The 20592-nt window shown below is 38.4% G+C and overlaps 1 protein-coding gene across 1 annotated transcript in view; it reads right to left on the reverse strand.

Annotated features, from left to right (window-relative positions):
• Window positions 1-6607: 6607 nt before the first annotated feature.
• Window positions 6608-20592, reverse strand: part of LOC128649600 (uncharacterized) — a 136998-nt gene continuing 123013 nt past the window's right edge. Inside the window, exon 3 of the mRNA XM_053702955.1 lies at window positions 6608-8407. Within this exon, the coding sequence (XP_053558930.1) occupies window positions 8260-8407 (148 nt within the window). The 3' untranslated portion in view covers window positions 6608-8259. The remainder of the gene's footprint in view (window positions 8408-20592) is intronic.

Consider the following 20592-nt stretch of genomic DNA (forward strand, 5'->3'; position numbering starts at 1 on the left):
TTCCTGTCACCACGGCAGCGTATTTTTGGTTCGAGGAACTAGAAAATTCCCTCCAAAAAGAGACTCCATATGATGAAGTCATGGACAGAATTCACGCACTAAAGTTGGCTAATTCCTTTATTTTGGATGCCGCTTTCCAATTGGCTAAGTTAGCGGTGAAAAATTCAGGTTTTGCAATAGTGGCGCGCAGAGCGCTTTGGCTAAAATCCTGGTCGGCGGATGTGTCATCCAAGAATAAATTGCTTAATATTCCTTTCAAGGGTAAGACCCTTTTCGGGCCGGAATTGAAAGAGATTATTTCAGACATTACTGGTGGAAAGGGACATGCCCTCCCACAGAATAGGCCTTTCAAGGCTAAGAACAAATCTAATTTTCGTTCCTTTCGCAATTTCAGGAACGGACCGAATCCTAACTCTGTGGCCTCCAGACAAGAAGGCAACACTTCCCAGTCTAAACCAGTATGGAAACCATTGCAAGGCTGGAACAAGGGTAAACAGGCCAAAAAGCCTGCTGCTGCTACCAAGACAGCATGAAGGGGTAGCCCCCGATCCGGGACCGGATCTAGTAGGGGGCAGACTCTCTCTTTTTGCTCAAGCTTGGGCAAGAGATGTTCTGGGCAATAGTGTCTCAGGGGTATCTTCTAGAGTTCAAGGAACTTCCCCCGAGGGGAAGGTTCCACATGTCTCGCTTATCTTTAGACCAGATAAAGAGACAGGCATTCTTACACTGTGTAGGAGACCTAGTGAAGATGGGAGTGATACACCCAGTTCCTTTAACGGAACAAGGTCAGGGGTTTTACTCAAACCTGTTTGTAGTTCCCAAAAAGGAGGGAACTTTCATTCCAATTCTGGATTTAAAAATTCTAAACAAAGTCCTCAAAGTTCCATCATTCAAAATGGAAACCATTCGAACGATTTTACCAACAATCCAGGAGGGTCAATATATGACTACCGTGGACTTAAAGGATGCGTACCTGCATATTCCGATCCACAAAAATCACCATCAGTTCCTGCGGTTCGCTTTCCTGGACAAACATTATCAGTTCGTGGCACTTCCCTTCGGTTTGGCCACTGCTCCCAGAATTATCACAAAGGTGCTAGGGTCCCTTCTAGCGGTATTAAGACCGAGGGGCATTGCTGTAGCACCTTATCTAGATGACATTCTAATCCAAGCGTCATCTCTTTCCAAAGCAAAGGCTCATACAGACATTGTTCTAGCCTTTCTCAGATCTCACGGGTGGAAGGTGAACGTAGAAAAGAGTTCCCTGTCCCTGTCAACAAGAGTTCCCTTTTTGGGAACAATAATAGATTCTGTAGAAATTAAGATCTTCCTGACAGAGGTCAGACAGTTAAAGCTTCTAAACGCTTGTCAAGTTCTTCACTCTATTCTTCAGCCTTCCATAGCTCAGTGCATGGAAGTAGTAGGATTAATGGTTGCAGCAATGGACATAGTTCCTTTTGCTCAAATTAATCTAAGACCATTACAACTGTGCATGCTCAATCAGTGGAATGGGGACTATGCAGACTTGTCTCCCCAGATTCAAGTAGACCAGGTAACCAGGGATTCTCTCCGCTGGTGGTTGTCTCACGATCACCTGTCTCAGGGAATGAGTTTCCGCAGACCAGAGTGGGTCATTGTCACGACCGACGCCAGTCTCTTAGGATGGGGTGCGGTCTGGGACTCTCTGAAAGCTCAAGGTCTATGGTCTCGAGAAGAGTCTCTTCTTCCAATAAACATTTTAGAACTGAGAGCGATATTCAATGCGCTCCTGGCTTGGCCTCACCTAGCAAAGGCCAAATTCATAAGGTTCCAGTCGGACAACATGACGACTGTAGCGTACATCAATCATCAGGGGGGAACAAAGAGTTCCTTGGCGATGAGAGAGGTATCCAAGATCATCAAATGGGCGGAGGATCACTCCTGCCACCTATCTTCAATTCACATCCCAGGAGTGGACAACTGGGAGGCGGATTATTTGAGTCGTCAGACTTTTCATCCGGGGGAGTGGGAACTCCACCCGGAGGTTTTTGCCCAGTTAACTCAACTATGGGGCATTCCAGATATGGATCTGATGGCGTCTCGCCAGAACGCCAAGGTTCCTCGATACGGGTCCAGATCCAGGGATCCCAAGGCGACACTGGTGGATGCATTAGTGGCGCCTTGGTCGTTCAACCTAGCCTATGTGTTTCCACCGTTCCCTCTCCTTCCCAGGCTTGTAGCCAGGATCAAACAGGAGCAAGCCTCGGTGATTCTAATAGCTCCTGCGTGGCCACGCAGGACTTGGTATGCAGACCTGGTGAATATGTCATCGGCTCCACCATGGAAGCTACCTTTGAGGCAGGATCTTCTAGTACAAGGTCCATTTGAACATCCAAATCTAGTCTCTCTCCAACTGACTGCTTGGAAATTGAACGCTTGATTCTATCTAAGCGTGGGTTTTCTGACTCGGTTATAGATACTCTGGTTCAGGCCAGAAAGCCTGTGACTAGGAAAATTTACCATAAGATATGGCAAAAATATATCTGTTGGTGCAGATCCAAGGGATACTCTTGGAGTAAAATTAAAATTCCAAGTATACTTTCCTTTCTCCAAGAGGCCTTGGATAAAGGTTTGTCAGCTAGTTCTCTAAAAGGACAGATATCTGCTCTGTCGGTTTTGTTGCACAAACGTCTGGCAGCCGTGCCAGATATACAGGCGTTTGTACAGGCGTTAGTCAGGATCAAGCCTGTCTATAGACCTATGACTCCTCCATGGAGTCTAAACTTGGTTCTTTCAGTTCTTCAGGGGGTTCCTTTTGAACCCATGCATTCCATAGATATTAAGTTACTATCTTGGAAAGTTCTGTTTTTGGTTGCTATTTCTTCTGCTAGAAGAGTTTCTGATTTATCTGCTTTGCCGTGTACTTCTCCCTATCCGATTTTCCATACAGATAAGGTAGTTTTACGTACCAAGCCTGGTTTTCTTCCAAAGGTCGTTTCTAACAGGAATATTAACCAGGAAATTGTTGTTCCTTCTCTGTGTCCGAATCCAGTTTCAAAGAAGGAACGTTTGTTACACAATCTAGATGTGGTCCGTGCTTTAAAGTTCTATTTAGAAGCAACAAAGGATTTCAGACAGACATCATCCTTGTTTGTTGTGTATTCTGGTAAGAGGAGAGGGCAGAAAGCTACTGCTACCTCTCTTTTTGGCTGAAAAGCATCATCCGATTGGCTTATGAGACTGCCGGACGGCAGCCTCCTGAACAAATTACAGCTCATTCTACTAGAGCTGTGGCTTCCACATGGGCCTTCAAGAACGAGGCTTCTGTTGATCAGATCTGTAAGGCAGCGACTTGGTCTTCTCTGCATACTTTTGCCAAATTTTACAAATTCGATACTTATGCTTCTTCGGAGGCTATTTTTGGGAGAAAGGTTTTGCAAGCCGTGGTGCCTTCCGTTTAGGTAACCTGGTTTGATCCCTCCCTTCATCCGTGTCCTAAAGCTTTGGTATTGGTTCCCACAAGTAAGGATGAAGCCGTGGACCGGACACACCAATGTTGGAGAAAACAGAATTTATGTTTACCTGATAAATTTCTTTCTCCAACGGTGTGTCCGGTCCACGGCCCGCCCTGGTTTTTAATCAGGTTTGAAAAATTTCTTTCTTTATACACTACAGTCACCACGGCACCCTATAGTTTCTCCTTTTTCTCCTAACCGTCGGTCGAATGACTGGGGGGCGGAGCCAGAGGGGGGGCTATATGGACAGCTCTTGCTGTGTGCTCTCTTTGCCATTTCCTGTAGGGGAAGAGAATATCCCACAAGTAAGGATGAAGCCGTGGACCGGACACACCGTTGGAGAAAGAAATTTATCAGGTAAACATAAATTCTGTTTTTATGGTGCTACATATTTTATTAGTTCATCCTTCGTAAAGCACCAAAACTAACAACTATTTAATGAAAAAATTAGATTTTGTCAATTTTCAATTTATAGAAGAAATATGTTAGAATACAATGTGTAACCATATAATATTTAATGCTGTTTATTTTAAAAAGAAGTGAGCTAATTTTACCAGTGAGTATATGTTCTTAACAATAGTTAAACTAAATTAACACAACAAAATAAAAAACTATCTACAAAATCTTTAGATTTAACATTTTCGCAATTCACCAAAACAGTGTCTGTGAACCTTGATCGTTATTTTGATTACAATCATAAAACCGCTATAGAGACATGAACCCATTAGAGGGTATTATGGTGTCTGCTGTGATATAATATATAATGCTTTCTTCCTAGTTTGTGCTCTGACTTGTAAATGTATATAATTGTTGCAAAGAAGCAGGGGCGGGGATAGTGTTGTTAGAGCGAGGAGCCAGGAAATAAAGTGTGTAGAGCTAGTTGCTGTATAAATGGACCCTGTGTCAGATATATTTCTAAATCACCTGGATTTACAAACACTACAGGTATATATGTGAAAAAAAATGCTGTAATATTACTAATATTATAGTGATGACAGCAAGAAGAGCACTAGACAACTAATAAGAGGGAGGCCTCAAATCAAATGAGGGAATGGGCTGTCTCTTGCCATACTCTGTATTGCACTCTGTAGTGGTACAACAGTGACTATGATCTATGACCCATATGTTAATTTTTATATCAGGCAATGTTGCAAAAATGCCTGAGCCCAGATCCCCTTGTATGTGTGTGAATGTCATGCTTGCTTTCTATATAAAAAAGAGAACACTCTGGAGTAGGGTTGCCACCTGCCCCGGTTTCACCGGGACAGTCCCAGTCTGGGACTGTATGTCCCGTGTCCCGGAACTACAGTCAAATGCCCCGGGCTAAGAGCTCCCCTGGGGCTGGCACAGCAGTGAGCGCAGATGAAAAAAAACGAGGTCTGGCGGACCTGATCCGCAGTGTCGGATCAGGTCCGCCAGACCTTGATATATATGCCCCTTACTCTGGTGAGCTGAATAAATTTAGAGGTAAAATATCTTCCTTTTTTACATAGAGATGCTCAGGTGATATTTTCCTGTCAGCTTTTTACAGTTATCCTGCATCACTTTCTAGTGAGTTAGCATATGAGTATTATGTCCCTTTAACAACATTTTTTGGCATTGAATAGGCCTTTCATTTTAGTGAATTTAGCTAGCATCTTTAGTACCATACTTTATAAATATGTACATTATTTTTAGAAACCAACTTCACTTATAAAAGACATAATTTTAACATTCATAAATCAACTAAACCTAGTTAAATGCAATAATTGGAAGGTAAACTAGTCAGAATAAAGTTTTTATCATGTCAATTGTCCTTCACATTTAAACATCAGTTTTTAAATTTTGTTTTAGTTAACTGTTCTTTTTCAGCAGTGTTTACTTTTCAGAAGATTTAATTTGCATTTATTCCAAAAAATTACAAAATTATCCAGAATATTTATTTATTTATTTATTAAAGAGTACATGGCAAAAAAAGAAGAAAAATAAACAAACTGCAAATCATTCTTTAATAAACTTTTCATTCAAATGCTTTTATGGTGCTACATATTTTATTAGTTCATCCTTCGTAAAGCACCAAAACTAACGACTAATGAAAAAAATTGATTTTGTAAATTTTCAATTTATAGAAGAAATATGTTAGAATACAATGTGTAACCATATAATATTTCATTCTGTTTATTTTAAAAAGAAGTGAGCTAATTTTATCAGTGAGTATATGTTCTTAACAATAGTTAAACTAAATTAACACAACAAAATAAAAACTATCTACAAAATCTTTAGATTTAACATTTTCGCAATTCACCAAAACAATGTCTGTGAACCTTGATCGTTATTTCGATTACAATTAATCAGTCAATAAATTCCTCTCTCACCTGATGGCAATTATAATCCATTAAAAAAAAGTAATACAGTGTATCTGTGAAAGACAAACAGATAAAAAGTGGTGCCACATAGTGTAATCTTGTTGGAATGCTGTATTAAAAAGTTAAAAGAAAATAAGTCACAATGTTGTTGCCACTGAAAGAAAACAATGCTGGCAGATGCCGGTGTTCTGACGAAATTAGCTCCCTTGTCGAGATTTGCTACCTCCATGTGTGCATGCGCACAATTACGCAATCACTCTCCACATATGTTTCAAAAGAATGTGTGGAATGCAATTATATACTTACAAGCATGCGCACATGGTTAGGTAGCAAATTCCAACAGAGAGGAAAATATCCTTGTTTAGCGGCTATGGACATTGGCGCATGTGCAGCTAAACATGGTAGGAAATTTTTGATGGTGTAATTTATCATTCAATTACACAAGGTTCTTCACTGCTCACGCCACTTCTTACTGACAGCTCCATATTCCATATACAATTAAAATTACTAAAGAGTCTTTTAATCTCTTTTTAATATGAACGTCTTAGTTACAGGTTCATATGTAATAACAATTAGATAAAGAGTATTTTAATAATATGCCCATTATTAAAATAAAGCTGACTAAATTTATTAACAGTACACTGCCGTATAGTTCATTTTCAATGTTCTCTTTTCTTATTAGACATACTATTAGGTCTTTTTCTTAAAGGGACACTGAACCCAATTTTTTTCTTTCGTGATTTAGATAGAGCATGCAATTTTAAGCAACTTTCTAAATTACTCCTATTATCAAATTTTCTTCATTCTCTTGGTATCTTTATTTGAAATGCAAAAATGTAAGTTTAGATGCCGGCCCATTTTTGGTGAACAACCTGGGTTGTTCTTGCTGATTGGTGGATAAATTCATCCACCAATGAACAAGTGCTTTCCATGGTCCTGAACCAAACAAATAGCTTAGATGCCTTCTTTTTCAAATAAAATTAGCAAGAGAATGAAGAAAATTTGATAATAGGAGTAAATTAGAAAGTTGCTTAAAATTGCATGCTCTATCTGAATCATGGAAGAAAAAAATTGGGTTCAGTGTCCCTTTAAGTAATATGATGTATGCATTATTTCTTATACCCAATAAATGTATTGGTATACCTTGTAAAAAAATATATAATTGGAAGTAGTGTGCTCTTTGACTTGTCCTATGTTTAACAGTAATTGAGAGACACAGTAATGAGTAATTCTTATAACAACCCCTTAAATAATGACTAAACATTATTAACAACTAAATCAAATCTACAGTGTTAGAGTGAAACAGTATTACATCATTTGTACTATCACAGTTATGCTTTAAAGGGACAGTAAAGTCAAAACTAAACTTAAGTTGATTGGATAGAGCATGCAATTTTAAACAACTTTCCAATTTATGTCTGTTATCAATTTGCTTAGTTTTCATGATATCCTTTGTTAAAGAGTAATCCTAGGTGAGCTCAGGAGCATGCACATGTGTCTAGCCTTCTGGCAGCAGTGTTTGCAACATTGTAAATAGATACACTGCTGCAAAAACTGTTAAAGACAGGGGCGCAATCCTGAGCTTCTATCTCCCTATTAAGCTTTACTCTTTAATCAAAGGAACAAATCAAATTTGAAAACAGAAGTAAATTGGAAAGTTGTTTTTAATCACATGGTCAATATACATCAAGAAAGTTTAATTTTTACTTTACTGTCCCTTTGAGAATGCAGGGTAAATCACATAAATAGGCAGTTGTAATTTTATTGCAATATCAATACTAACTAGTTCTGCTGGGTCATGTAATAATTATTAATTAACACCAAAACATTCAACTAAGATAGTTACTCAAGATCAAAATATATGTTTACATGATTTTTTTCTAATGACTTACATATTATCAGAACATAATATAAAAACCAAGAAAAATAAAGAGAGAACCAGGCTAAATTTTACAGAATACCTTCTCAAGGAGAAAGCAAAAGAGCAAACTTGGGTTGGATTTGAAATATACCAAATTAGCTTGTTAAATATAAACATTCCCCCTTAAGGCAATATCATATTTTAGCTCATATTGTCTTACAATGCAATAAACTTAGCTGAGCAGTTAGATTTTGCATTGATGGAACGTATCATCTCATCTTACATTGGGATATTTTTATTTTTTTCACTGTCCCAGGTATTAACAGTAACACTGGTGTTATTGGGTGACAATGGAGTGAGAAAGATATCATGTGCCTTTTAGACTGTGCCAAGGTGTTTCAGAATCATCCCCAGTTGTTCCTCTAGTCTCTTAATCTGTGTGTCCAGACAGACAATCAGCCTTCTCCCTTTCTATAATATGCACATTGACACACAGAATTTATAGGATGTTATCTCTGGAACAAGAACAACTTTCCAGGTTAAGTAGAGATTCCTGGTATTACTGATCTGGCACAATATACACATCCTCTTCTTCTTTATTTATTGGACCATGGTCTGTGTAGTTGTAATAGACATCCTGAGTATTGTTATAAATGGGCTGATCATTGACATCACTTTCCAAATATATTTCTTCCATCATGTTATTGCTGTTGGGGATAAATACAAAATATTGTTACAAAATGTGTGAAAATATAACTAAAGGGACATGAAAGTTAGAATTCAGATACACACTTCTATTATCAAATTCACTTTGCTTGGTAATCTTTATTGGAAATCAAACATACACCTAGATTACAAGTTTTGCGCTAAACAGGGTGCGAAACTAATGCCAAAAAAGTTGCGTTATTTCACTTTCCATATCGCTGACATTACGAGTTATTGAAAAGCCTCCTTGTGCGACCGCACAAAATCCAAGGGCTACTTTGAAGTGCTCGTGCACGCTTTCCCCCATAGACATCAATGGGGAGAGAGTGTTAGAAAAAAAACTAACACCTGTGATCGGGGAATGAAAAATCTCCATAACGCAGCCCCATTGATGTCTATGGGATAAAAAAGTTACGTTTAAACCAAACACCCTAACATAAACCGCAAGTCTGAACACCCCTAATATGCTGCCCCGACATCGCCGACACCTAAAAAAAAGTTATTAACCCATAATCTGCAACTTCTGACATAGCAAAAACAAATAAAAAGTTATTAACCCCTATTCCGCCGCTCCCGACATCGCCGCCACTAAATAAACCTATTAACTCCTAAACCTCCGGCCTTCCACATCTCCGCAACTAAATAAACGTATTAATCCCTAAACCACCAGCCCCACACATCGCAAAACACTAAATTAAACTATTAAACCTAACACCCCCTAACTTTAAATTAAAATTACAATATAACTATATTTAAATAAATAAAAACTTTCCTGTGAAATAAAAATAAACCTAACATTAAACTATACATTAACCTAACATAACTATTCTAATAAAATAAAAAAGATTACCAATTAAAAAAATCTAAATTACAAATTTAAAAAACCTAACACTACGAGAAAAAAAAATAATCAAAAATTACAAAAAATAATAAACACTAAATTACGAAAACAAAAAAACACTAAGTTTAAAAAAATAATAAACGAAATTTTAAAAAATAAAAACAATTACACCTAATCTAATAGCCCTATAAAAATAAAAAAGCCCCCCCCAAATAAAAACACAGCTAGCCTACAATAAACTACCAAAAGCCCTTGAGAGGGCCATTTGTAGGGCATTGCCCTAAGTTAAACAGCTCTTTTACCTGTAAAAAAAATACAAAGTCCAAACAGTAGAACCCACCACCCAACCAACCCCCCAAAATAAAATAAAAACTAAGTCTAAAAAAAGACATAATCTACCCATGGCCCCATAAGGGGCATTTGTATGGGCATTGCCCTTAAAAGGGTATTCAGCTCTTTTTTATTGCCCTTAAAAGGGCATTTAGCTCTTTTTCAAATTGCCCAAACCCAAATCTGAAAAAAAACACCCCAAAAAATAAAATAAATACCTAACACTAACCCCAGAATCTCTAATCACGGTTTCTGAAGTGCAGATATCAAACTCCATCCAGGCGGCTAGAAGTCTTCATCCAGGTGGCGTCATCTTCATCCATCTATCTTCATCCCGGTGGCACAGAACTCTCATCCTATTGGCTGTTTTGAACAGCCGATAGGATTTCAGAAGCTCTCATCCTATTGGCTGATTTGAATTTGAAGAATCAAATCAGCCAATAGGAATGCAAGATACGCCATTTTGAAACGGCTACCTTGCATTGAAGCTTCAGTGTATGGCAGGGACCATATGAAGAGGACACTCCGCGCTGGATGTCTTTGCCGCACCGCCAAGATGAAGATAGAATTTGCCCCAGCAATGGATGAAGATGTCACCGCCTGGATGAAGACTTCTCGCTAACTGGATGGAGATGGATGTCTGGAGTTCAGGAACCGTGAGTAGATATTTTAGGTTTAGTGTTAGATATTTTTTTTTATTTTTTGGGTGTTTTTTTTTGTTCAGATTAGGGTTTGGACAATTTAAAAAAAGAGCGAAATGCCCTTTTAAGGGCAATGAAAAAGAGCTGAATGCCCTTTTAAGGGCAATGCCCATACAAATGCCCCTTTAGGGGCAATGGGTAGCTTAGGCGCTGAGCGGGTCCATCCTGAAGACATCCAGGTGGAGCATCCTCTACATACGGTCGCCGCCGTACACTGAATCTTCAATGCAAGTGACGCAATTCAAGATGCGGTCCCTTCCATTCCTATTGACTGTTCAAATCAGCCAATTGGATTTAAGCAGCTCTAATTCTATTGGCTAATTCAAATTAGCCAATTGAATGAGAGCTTCTTAAATCCTATTGGCTGATCTGAATAGCCAATAGGATTTTAGCAGCCCTAAATCCTATTGGCTGATTCAAATTTTTCAGCCAATAGGAATGCAAGGGACGCCATCTTGAATCACGTCCCTTGAATTGAAGATTCAGTGTACGGCGGCGACCGTATGAAGCGGATGCTCCGCGCTGGATGTTTTCAGGATGGACCCGCTCCGCGCCTCCGGGATCAAGATAGAATATGTCGCCTAGATGAAGATTGAAGAGGCCATCTGGATGAAGACTTCTCACTGCTTGGATCAGGACATTGCCACCAGGATGAAGATTGAAAAGGCCGCCTGGATGAAGATTTCTCGCCACCTGGATTAGGACTTCAACTCCGGGAGGAAGATCGATCAAGCGGGACTTCAAAAACTGTAAGTGGATCATTGGGGGTTAGTGTTAGGCTTTTTTAAGGGTTTTTTGGGTTCCCTTTTCAGGGCAATGGGTAGCTTAGGTTTTTTTAGAATTAGATTTTTTTATTTTGGGGGGTTAGTTGGGTGGTGGGTTTTACTGTTGGGGGGTCTTTGTGTTTTTTTTACAGGTAAAAGAACTGATATCTTTGGGGGCAATTCTCCACAAAAGGCCCTTTTAAGGGCCATTGGTAGTTTATTGTAGGCTAGGGTTTCTTTTTATTTTGGGTGGGCTTTTTATTTTGATAGGGCTATTAGATTAGGTGTAATTCTTTTTTATTTTGGATAATTTCGTTTTTAATTTTTTTTAATTTAGTGTTTGTTATTTTTTGTAACTTAGTATTTTTTTTGCAATTAGATAGTTTGTAATTTTTAGAGTAGTGTTAGGATTTTTTTAACATGTATTTTAGTTTGATTTAATTGGTAGTTAGTTTAATTTTAGTCTAATAATTATATTAGTTTAATTGTTAGTTTAAACTTAGTTTTTTTCATTTGACAGGTAAGTTTTAATTTAATTTAAGCTAGGGAAATTGTAATTTTAATATAAAGTTAGGGGGGGCGTTAGGTTTAATAAGTTTATTATAGTGGTGACAATGTCGGGGAGAGGCGGAATAGGGGTAAATAATTTTTTTAGTTTCGGCGATGTCGGGAGCTGCAGATTAGTGGTTAAAAACTTTAAAATAGTGTTTGCGATGCGGATGGCCTCGGTTTAGGAGTTAATAGGTAGTTTATGGGTGTTAGTGTACTTCTTAGTTGCCTGGAACAGATAGTATGGGAAGAAGGATCAGAGTGGCTGACAGTGGATGTAGTCAGCCTTTACTCTTCGATCCCCCATCTGAAAGGGTTAGAGGCAGTAAAATATGTCTTAGAGACCTATAGCAATTATGATGAAGTCCTTAGAGATTATGTGTTACAAACACTAGATTTTTTACTCACTCATAATTTCTTTCAGTTCAATGGTAATTTTTATCTCCAAAGACGTGGCACTTCTATGGGGGCAAAATTTGCCCCAGCTTACGCCAACATCTTTATGGGTTGGTGGGAGGAGTGCCACGTCTTTGGAGATGGAAATCCATTTAAAGAGGAGATAAAGATGTATAAAAGATACATTGATGACCTCCTGTTCATTTGGAAGGGAGGTCATCAAAGGATGCTTGATTTTGTCCAATATCTTAACAACAATGAAATGAATTTGACATTTACACATGCATGGGATCCACCTTCAATGCCATATTTGGATTTACTCCTAATAGGAGAAAAAGATACCCAAAAAATAAAAACTAATCTTTATCGTAAACCAATTGCCACTAATGCAATTCTCCATGGACGTAGCAATCACCCACGACATACTTGGTTTGGAGTAGCAAAAGGACAGTTCATTCGAGCTAGAAGGAACTGTTCTGAGGAATCGGATTTTGATAAAGAGAGTTTAATTATGTCAGAGAATCTACTAAATAGGGGTTACAAGAAAAAAGTGATCAATCGTGCACTTTTAGAGGTAAAGAGGATGGATAGAAGACAGCTACTTGCTGAGCAAAATTCGTATTCTAAAAATAGACAGAATTTTGATAAATCCAAGCCTACCTTTACCACTACATATAGGGCACAATTTAACACTATTTGTGACATAGTAAGAAAACACCTCCCAATCTTGACAGTTGAAGACAGTCTTAAAGACTTTGTCACTAACGGCTGTAATTTTGTATCAAAGAGAGGATGTTCAGTAGGGAATATAGTATCTCCCAGTTTGCTACGTCAATCACCCTTGAGAATGAGTAGTTGGCTGGAAGTCAAAGGCCACTACAGATGTAATTTTGGGAATTGTATATCATGTAGACACACTAGATATCTAACAATTTCCAATCCTTTGTTACTCAGAGGGTATACAACCTAAATTTTTACACAAACTGCCGCACAACATTTGTGATCTACATGGCCGAATGTACACAATGCAAAAAGCAGTATATAGGGTGTACCTCAAGAGAGGCAAGGAGTAGAATTAGAGAACATCTAAAGAACATAGAGAATGGAGTGGAATGTTCTGATTTGGCAAGACATTTTATATATGTCCATCAGAAAGTAGTTACTACATTTAACTGGTTAGTAATTGATCATATTAAACCCTCCATTCAAGGAGGAGATATGATGGCAAAACTACAATATAGAGAAGCTTTCTGGATCTTTAAGATGCAAACCAGAAGACCAAAGGGCTTTAACATAGATGGTGATGTCATCAATTTCTGGTGCCGTCAATATTAAGTCATATTTGCTAGGTCTGTTCCTTTGCTAAGGGTTCATATTATAATAGCATAGCCATACAGTGGAACATTAGAGAATAGTTTTGGAAATTTCAGGCATATTATTTCCTCTATTCTATAGGCTCATATCTGCCCATATATTTCTCTATTTATATATATATATATATATATATATATATATATATATATATATATATATATACAACATCTCTTTAATATGATAGTATTATAAATGTACTAGTCGCTCATAGTCTTAGAATATGTGTTATGTGTTAACCTATATAATTTGTATCGCATATATGAGTATGGATCTCTGTATTTAATAGCGTTTTTTAGGTTATTGCAATGTAATTAGTTTTACACATATTCTTTAGATTTATCCCATATGTTCCCCTCAGTATTATAAGGTGCATAGATTTTTCACTATTGACATATTGTTAGTCAGTACCTATATATATAGGCTATAAATAAGTAAATATGCATATATAGTTATATTATAATAATACACATGTTACTGTTGCTTTATTTTCATGGTATATTGACTTTTGACACAATAGGATGTATATACCTTTAAATTTGCAGCCTGTAATTGATTCACACCTGGGGACTCAGGTATATTTAAGGATGTCGATTTGACACTGTCAGTATGTCCATGAATAAGGCAGAGGGCTGCCGAAACGCGTAGGACTGTTATTTCTACTGGCTGCAAGAGTTACTTGCTTTTATGCTACTTTTAAGTCTCCAATAAAGATTAAAGCTGTTTTTTTTCAACTTATGGAGTTCGCTGGATTTTTGTTTGTCACTGTAGATATTTCTATATATCTGATGGCATTTTGGTACAATATATATATATATGTACATATATATATATATATATAATTATATATAGGTATAGATACATACAGATATATATATAGGGATATCTATTTATAAATACATAGAACATATTCCCCTATGTGCAGAACAATGGAACATTAAATATTTAAAGAAAAAACTGCAAAGTGCTCCAATGCACTAATATATGTCTATATGTGTGTGCATATGTAGTTATGTGTTTATATATATATATATATACACATATAAATACAAAAATACATCTGTACACATATATATATATATATATATATATATATATATATATATATATACATGCATATACATATTTAGAGATGTATATGTATGAATCTCTATGTTAAAGCCCTTTGCATACCTTTTTTTTCTTCTAACACCTGAGACTGCATATCTTAGCCCTTATAACATTTTTCTGCAATTTTGTTTTTTTTATATTTTTTATTAGATAGTGTTATTATGAGTGTAATTGTACTTTGTACTATGTATTTTTTATGTGTTTTGTGATACTTTTTTGATTTACGAAACATTTAACCAGAGCACTGAGGACACGGTAATCATTCTAGCGTAAATCGCATTAGCGCTCAAGTGATCATGTTTACTTTCAACTTGTAATATGAGCGTTAAACCTAATGTGCACAAACACCCCACGATAAACCCCTTTTCACTCACTCGTAACTGTTAACGCGCCACTCGTAATCTGGCCTAAAGTGTTGAAGAATAATATAAAGTTTATCCATTCAACATTAGTTTAATTTAGTATCTTAGGGTTTAATGCAGTCATTTGGCTGTTAACCCAGAAATAATATCATACAAACGTTGCAAAGTGCCTCAAAATCTCAGCAGCCATTACATTAAAGATTTACCAGTGCAACAAATAAAGGGGACTTTCAGTAATGAAGTATAAAGTACTTCATGCTGAAAGTTCCTTTATTTGCCTGCAGCCTATACTGTGCTGAGTGCCTCAGAATGCTATTTTTTTCAATGAGGTGAAATAGCCGCACGGCCCAGTTGGTATTATGCTGTATGGCTAGCATGCTATTGGCTAACATCACCTCAATGACAAAATATTGTTCTGCCGTGGGAACTTTCACCATGAAATATTTTATTTCCCCTTTATTTGTAGCCCTGGTAAATCCTAGCATTTTTGAAAAACTAGGATTTACCATAACTTGTGCAAATATCTTGTTTTTCATTCATTTTTTAATTCCACCAGCTGCCTAACTGTGAAAAGGTACTTAAAAATTGAAGCATATTTGTAAACCCATTTGACTGAAAGTATCTAACTTTACTATTGGTAATTATAATCCCTTACTGCCTCATTTTGGCCCCTAAATATAAAACCCCCTTCAAATAATAGCAGTCATGTAAGTACAAATCTGATGCAATGATTCTTGATAAACCACCTTCTTAACATTACGGTAATACCAAGAGGCTATATTAATATAAGGATAATAAATATCAGTTGCTTGAGAGAGGTTAAACAATGAGAGCCACCATCGGCTCCCCATTGATCCCTAACATGTTTGCTGTGTCACGGCTTTCTCAAAGGGTCTTTTTATTGCATATGCTGAGAAGACGATCCCCCTGATGACATCTTCCTCCAAAGGACTCCCTCCAGAATCATGAGCATTCTATGTTTTTTTGTGGAAACAACATAGACTATGGGGCACATTTACCAAGCAGTGAATCGGCCCCAATGTATCTGTTTCCGCGCAAGCCTTCAGGCTTGCCGGAAACAGGAGTTAAGAAGCAGCGGTCTTAAGACCGCTGCTCCTTAACTCGTCCACTGCCTCTGAGGCTGCTGACATCAATTCACCTGATCTCATACAATCGGGTTGAATGACACCCCCTGCTAGCGGCTGATTGGCCGCAAATTTGCAGGGGGCAGCATTGCACAAGCGGTTCACCAGAACTGCTTGTGCAATGATAAATGCCAACAGCGTATGCTGTCTGCATTTATCAATGTGCGGCGGACATGATCGCTACAGCGGATCATGTCCGTCTGCACAATGGTAAATCTACCCCGTAGTCTTTTAAATGATAGAAGCTGTTTATGGGCTTAGTACTTTTATGAAAAAGCATTATATTACATTTACTTAAAGAATAAAATTATTGTGAAAAATATATTATAATAGAAAAAGGAGATTATCAATATGCTTGATGGTGACTTAAATATGAACTTAGAAATTATTATTGTGTTTATTACATAAATTAATAAAAATGTGAACATGAACAGAAAAATAAAAATAAATATGAATTCAACTAAACTTGGAATCAGGGGAGGCAGATGAGGGGAGGCAGGTGAGGCACTGCCTCACCTGTCATATGGGGCAAAGTTGGCAAACAAATCATTAATCCTTTCTTTGAAATAAAAAAAAACAATAAAAAAATGTTGAAGTTCCTTAGGTGTTTCTGTAATCTCTTTCTCATCTTCCCCTATTGTAAGAGCTTTAATTATATTAGGAGCATGTGCACTAGAGCTATGTAAGATACTATTAGTTGCTGTGCTCTTTCTATAGACATTTGTACTCACTGTCCCATCTGAATTTTTTGCAGATTGTCAGGTTTAAGAAGGTAATTTTCTCTTTACTGGTTTCAAAGGTTAGTTTGATGTTTACATTCTTTAGATTCAAAATTGTCAAAAATGTATCAAATTGTTCTTTTTAACTTCTCCATAGAAAAATCACATCATCTCTGTAGCGAAGCCAGAGTGGTATGTTGTTGGTAAACTGTGTATTGACATCCGAGAACACTAAATTCTGTTACCACCACCCCAGGAATAAATTTTCAAAATTCATTAAGTAAATAGAAACTATGATTGAATGTTGAAGAAAATGTGATTTAGCACAAATCTCAATAGTTGAAAAACAAATTTATTATGTGCCACATCTTCTTCTCATCCTATTTGTAATATAAACTTTGTACCACCGTTATGACAAATTCATGATTGATCCATGTATACAGAGACTCCACTAAGATATCTGTAGTGTCTTTATCATATAATGGCAATTGCGTCATAAATTCTCTCAATCTGTAGTCCACATAATGACTAGCTTTCTCCAGTTAAACTGATGATACCCGACACTGAGCCAGCTTACGAGTGGCACACTAACAGTTACATGCAAAACTCTCAGCTGTAGCAGGGGGTGGAGGGCCAGAGATTGCCGAGTGCCCTGGGGAAACCATTCTCGGCATAACACTGATTGCTACACACTGAGGCTTGGATTCCCTACAATAAAGAGCTGACAATGCAAGATCGTCTGTACACTGGGAGCTGCAGCAGCAGATTGCTACACGCTGAGGCTTAGATTCCCTACAATAAAGAGCTGGATCATCTGTACACTGGGAGCTGCAGCAACAGATTGCTACACGCTGAGACTTTGATTCCCTACAATAAAGAGCTGGATCGTCTGTACACTGGGAGCTGCAGCAGCAGATTGCTACACGCTGAGGCTTGGATTCCCTACAATAAAGAGCTGGATCGTCTGTACACTGGGAGCTGCAGCAGCAGATTGCTACACGCTGAGGCTTGGATTCCCTACAATAAAGAGCTGGATCGTCTGTACACTGGGAGCTGCAGCAGCAGATTGCTACACGCTGAGGCTTGGATTCCCTACAATAAAGAGCTGGATCGTCTGTACACTGGGAGCTGCAGCAGCAGATAGCTACACGCTGAGGCTTGGATTCCCTACAATAAAGAGCTGGATCGTCTGTACACTGGGAGCTGCAGCAGCAGATTGCTACACGCTGAGGCTTAGATTCCCTACAATAAAGAGCTGGATCGTCTGTACACTGGGAGCTGCAGCAGCAGATTGCTACACGCTGAGGCTTAGATTCCCTACAATAAAGAGCTGGATCGTCTGTACACTGGGAGCTGCAGCAGCAGATTGCTACACGCTGAGGCTTGGATTCCCTACAATAAAGAGCTGGATTGTCTGTACACTGGGAGCTGAAGCAGCAGATTGCTACACACTGAGGCTTAGATTCCCTACAATAAAGAGCTGGATCGTCTGTACACTGGGAGCTGCAGCAGCAGATTGCTACACGCTGAGGCTTAGATTCCCTACAATAAAGAGCTGGATCGTCTGTACACTGGGAGCTGCAGCAGCAGATTGCTACACGCTGAGGCTTAGATTCCCTACAATAAAGAGCTGGCAGTGCAAGATCGTCAGTACACTGGGAGCTGCAGCAGCAGATTGCTACACGCTGAGACTTAGATTCCCTACAATAAAGAGCTGGATCGTCTGTACACTGGGAGCTGCAGCAGCAGATTGCTACACGCTGAGGCTTAGATTCCCTACAATAAAGAGCTGACAATGCAAGATCGTCTGTACACTGGGAGCTGCAGCAGCACATTGCTACACGCTGAGGCTTAGATTCCCTACAATAAAGAGTTGGATCGTCTGTACACTGGGAGCTGCAGCCGCAGATTGCTACACACTGAGGCTTAGATTCCCTGCAATAAAGAGCTGGATCATCTGTACACTGGGAGCTGCAGCAGCAGATTGCTACACGCTGAGGCTTAGATTCCCTACAATAAAGAGCTGACAGTGCAAGATCGTCTGTACACTGGGAGCTGCAGCAGCAGATTGCTACACGCTGAGACTAAGATTCCCTACAATAAAGAGCTGGATCGTCTGTACACTGGGAGCTGCAGCAGCAGATTGCTACATGCTGAGGCTTGGATTCCCTACAATAAAGAGCTGTATCGTCTGTACACTGGGAGCTGCAGCAGCAGATTGCTACACGCTGAGACTTGGATTCCCTACAATAAGGAGCTGACAGTGCAGGATCGTCTGTACACTGGGAGCTGCAGTAGCAGACGCATCAGGAAGGCATATCGTGGATATCTGGATCAAGCACTTCAGTTGCTGCATAGCTGAGTTACCTTTCCGGTTTTCCTTGTATATATATATATATATATATATATATATATATATATATATATATATATATATATATAGCAATATCCGTTCAACCCCTCAAGGTAGAAAAACGCTTCACTCTCCGGTCTTATTCAAAAATCCTTTATTAGGTATCCAGCATCAAATGACAAAGATCCCAAACGTTTCGATACCAATTGGTATCTTTTTCAATGGGTAATCAGAACATATCTATCCCAAAAGAAGGTTCCTAATACTAACCACAAACCACTCACCTATATACACCTGTAAAGCATCCCTGTCACTTCCGGTGTATCAGAAGCCGCCCCACCACGCGCATGCGTACAGGAGTTAGCCAACAGCATGGCTAATTAGCATATTCAATCACGTAATGACGTTTGCGTTCCAACCACGCATAGTTACTCCTGCTAATGCGCATGCCCGGGTGGCTGAAGTTCCAATGACACCGGACTAACTATTACAAGTATAACTACTCTAAAGTGTAAAAAAACTATCTATACCAAATTAAAATCTATAAAAATAAAAATAATATGACTACCTGAGTTCTCAAAACAGACTTTGTTCCTTATATTTATAGCATCTTAAGTAAGATACTTTGCATCTTTATATACAGTTTGCTAAGCTAATCACTGCCCCTTAATTATCCTATCCACAATCTCCAAAATGTCTATTTCCTAGATAAAGTATGTTATACTATAATTATCAATAAAACATATAGCTTCTATGCCAATTGGAGTGCAGTAAGAAACTTAGTTGTGGCTACCGCAATACACTGAACACCATACTTTCAGAGACTTTATGAACCCATATATTCTGGACCAGTCCATCTTCCTAGGTGTTGATGACCTAGACTGATAAATCATGGACATTTCACTTAAAGGAAGACACCAAAGTCCATCTGTACATTCAGACCCTTGGGAGCCACTGTGTCTAAACGATAAATCCAGGAGGTCTCAACTTGGAGTAGTTTCGTGTTCCTATCTCCGCCCCTTCGTAAGGGGGGCACATGATCAATCAGCATAGTCCTTAAACTAGCCGCTGTGTGCCCAGCTTGAAGAAAATGTCTGGCGACCGGTTGATCAGATGTTTTCTTGTCTATCGCTTGTCTAATCGCATGGCGATGATTGGCCATTCTATCACGAAATGTAGTAGAGGTCTTCCCTACATAGACCAGCGAACATGGACACATTAGTATGTATACAACATACGTACTCATACATGACAATCTGTGCAAAATCTTGTATTTTCTCCCAGTGTGTGGGTGGTGAAAGAACATCCCTGTTAACATACTATTGCACGTAGTGCAATCCCCACATCTATAGCAGCCAACTTTTTTCCTGTTATCCAGCCAAGTACTTTTTTCATAGCACTTCACAGGGTCATTATGGACAAGTAAATCCTTCAAATTGGGTGCTCTCTTATAAGCCATCCGTGGGGCTGATGTGTGCAGGAATGGTAGTGATTTGTCAGTATTAATAATGTCCCAGTTCTTCTTGACAGACTCAGACAATATCTT

This window comes from Bombina bombina, chromosome 2, assembly GCF_027579735.1.
Source record: "Bombina bombina isolate aBomBom1 chromosome 2, aBomBom1.pri, whole genome shotgun sequence".
In the NCBI taxonomy this organism is placed as follows: domain Eukaryota; kingdom Metazoa; phylum Chordata; class Amphibia; order Anura; family Bombinatoridae; genus Bombina; species Bombina bombina.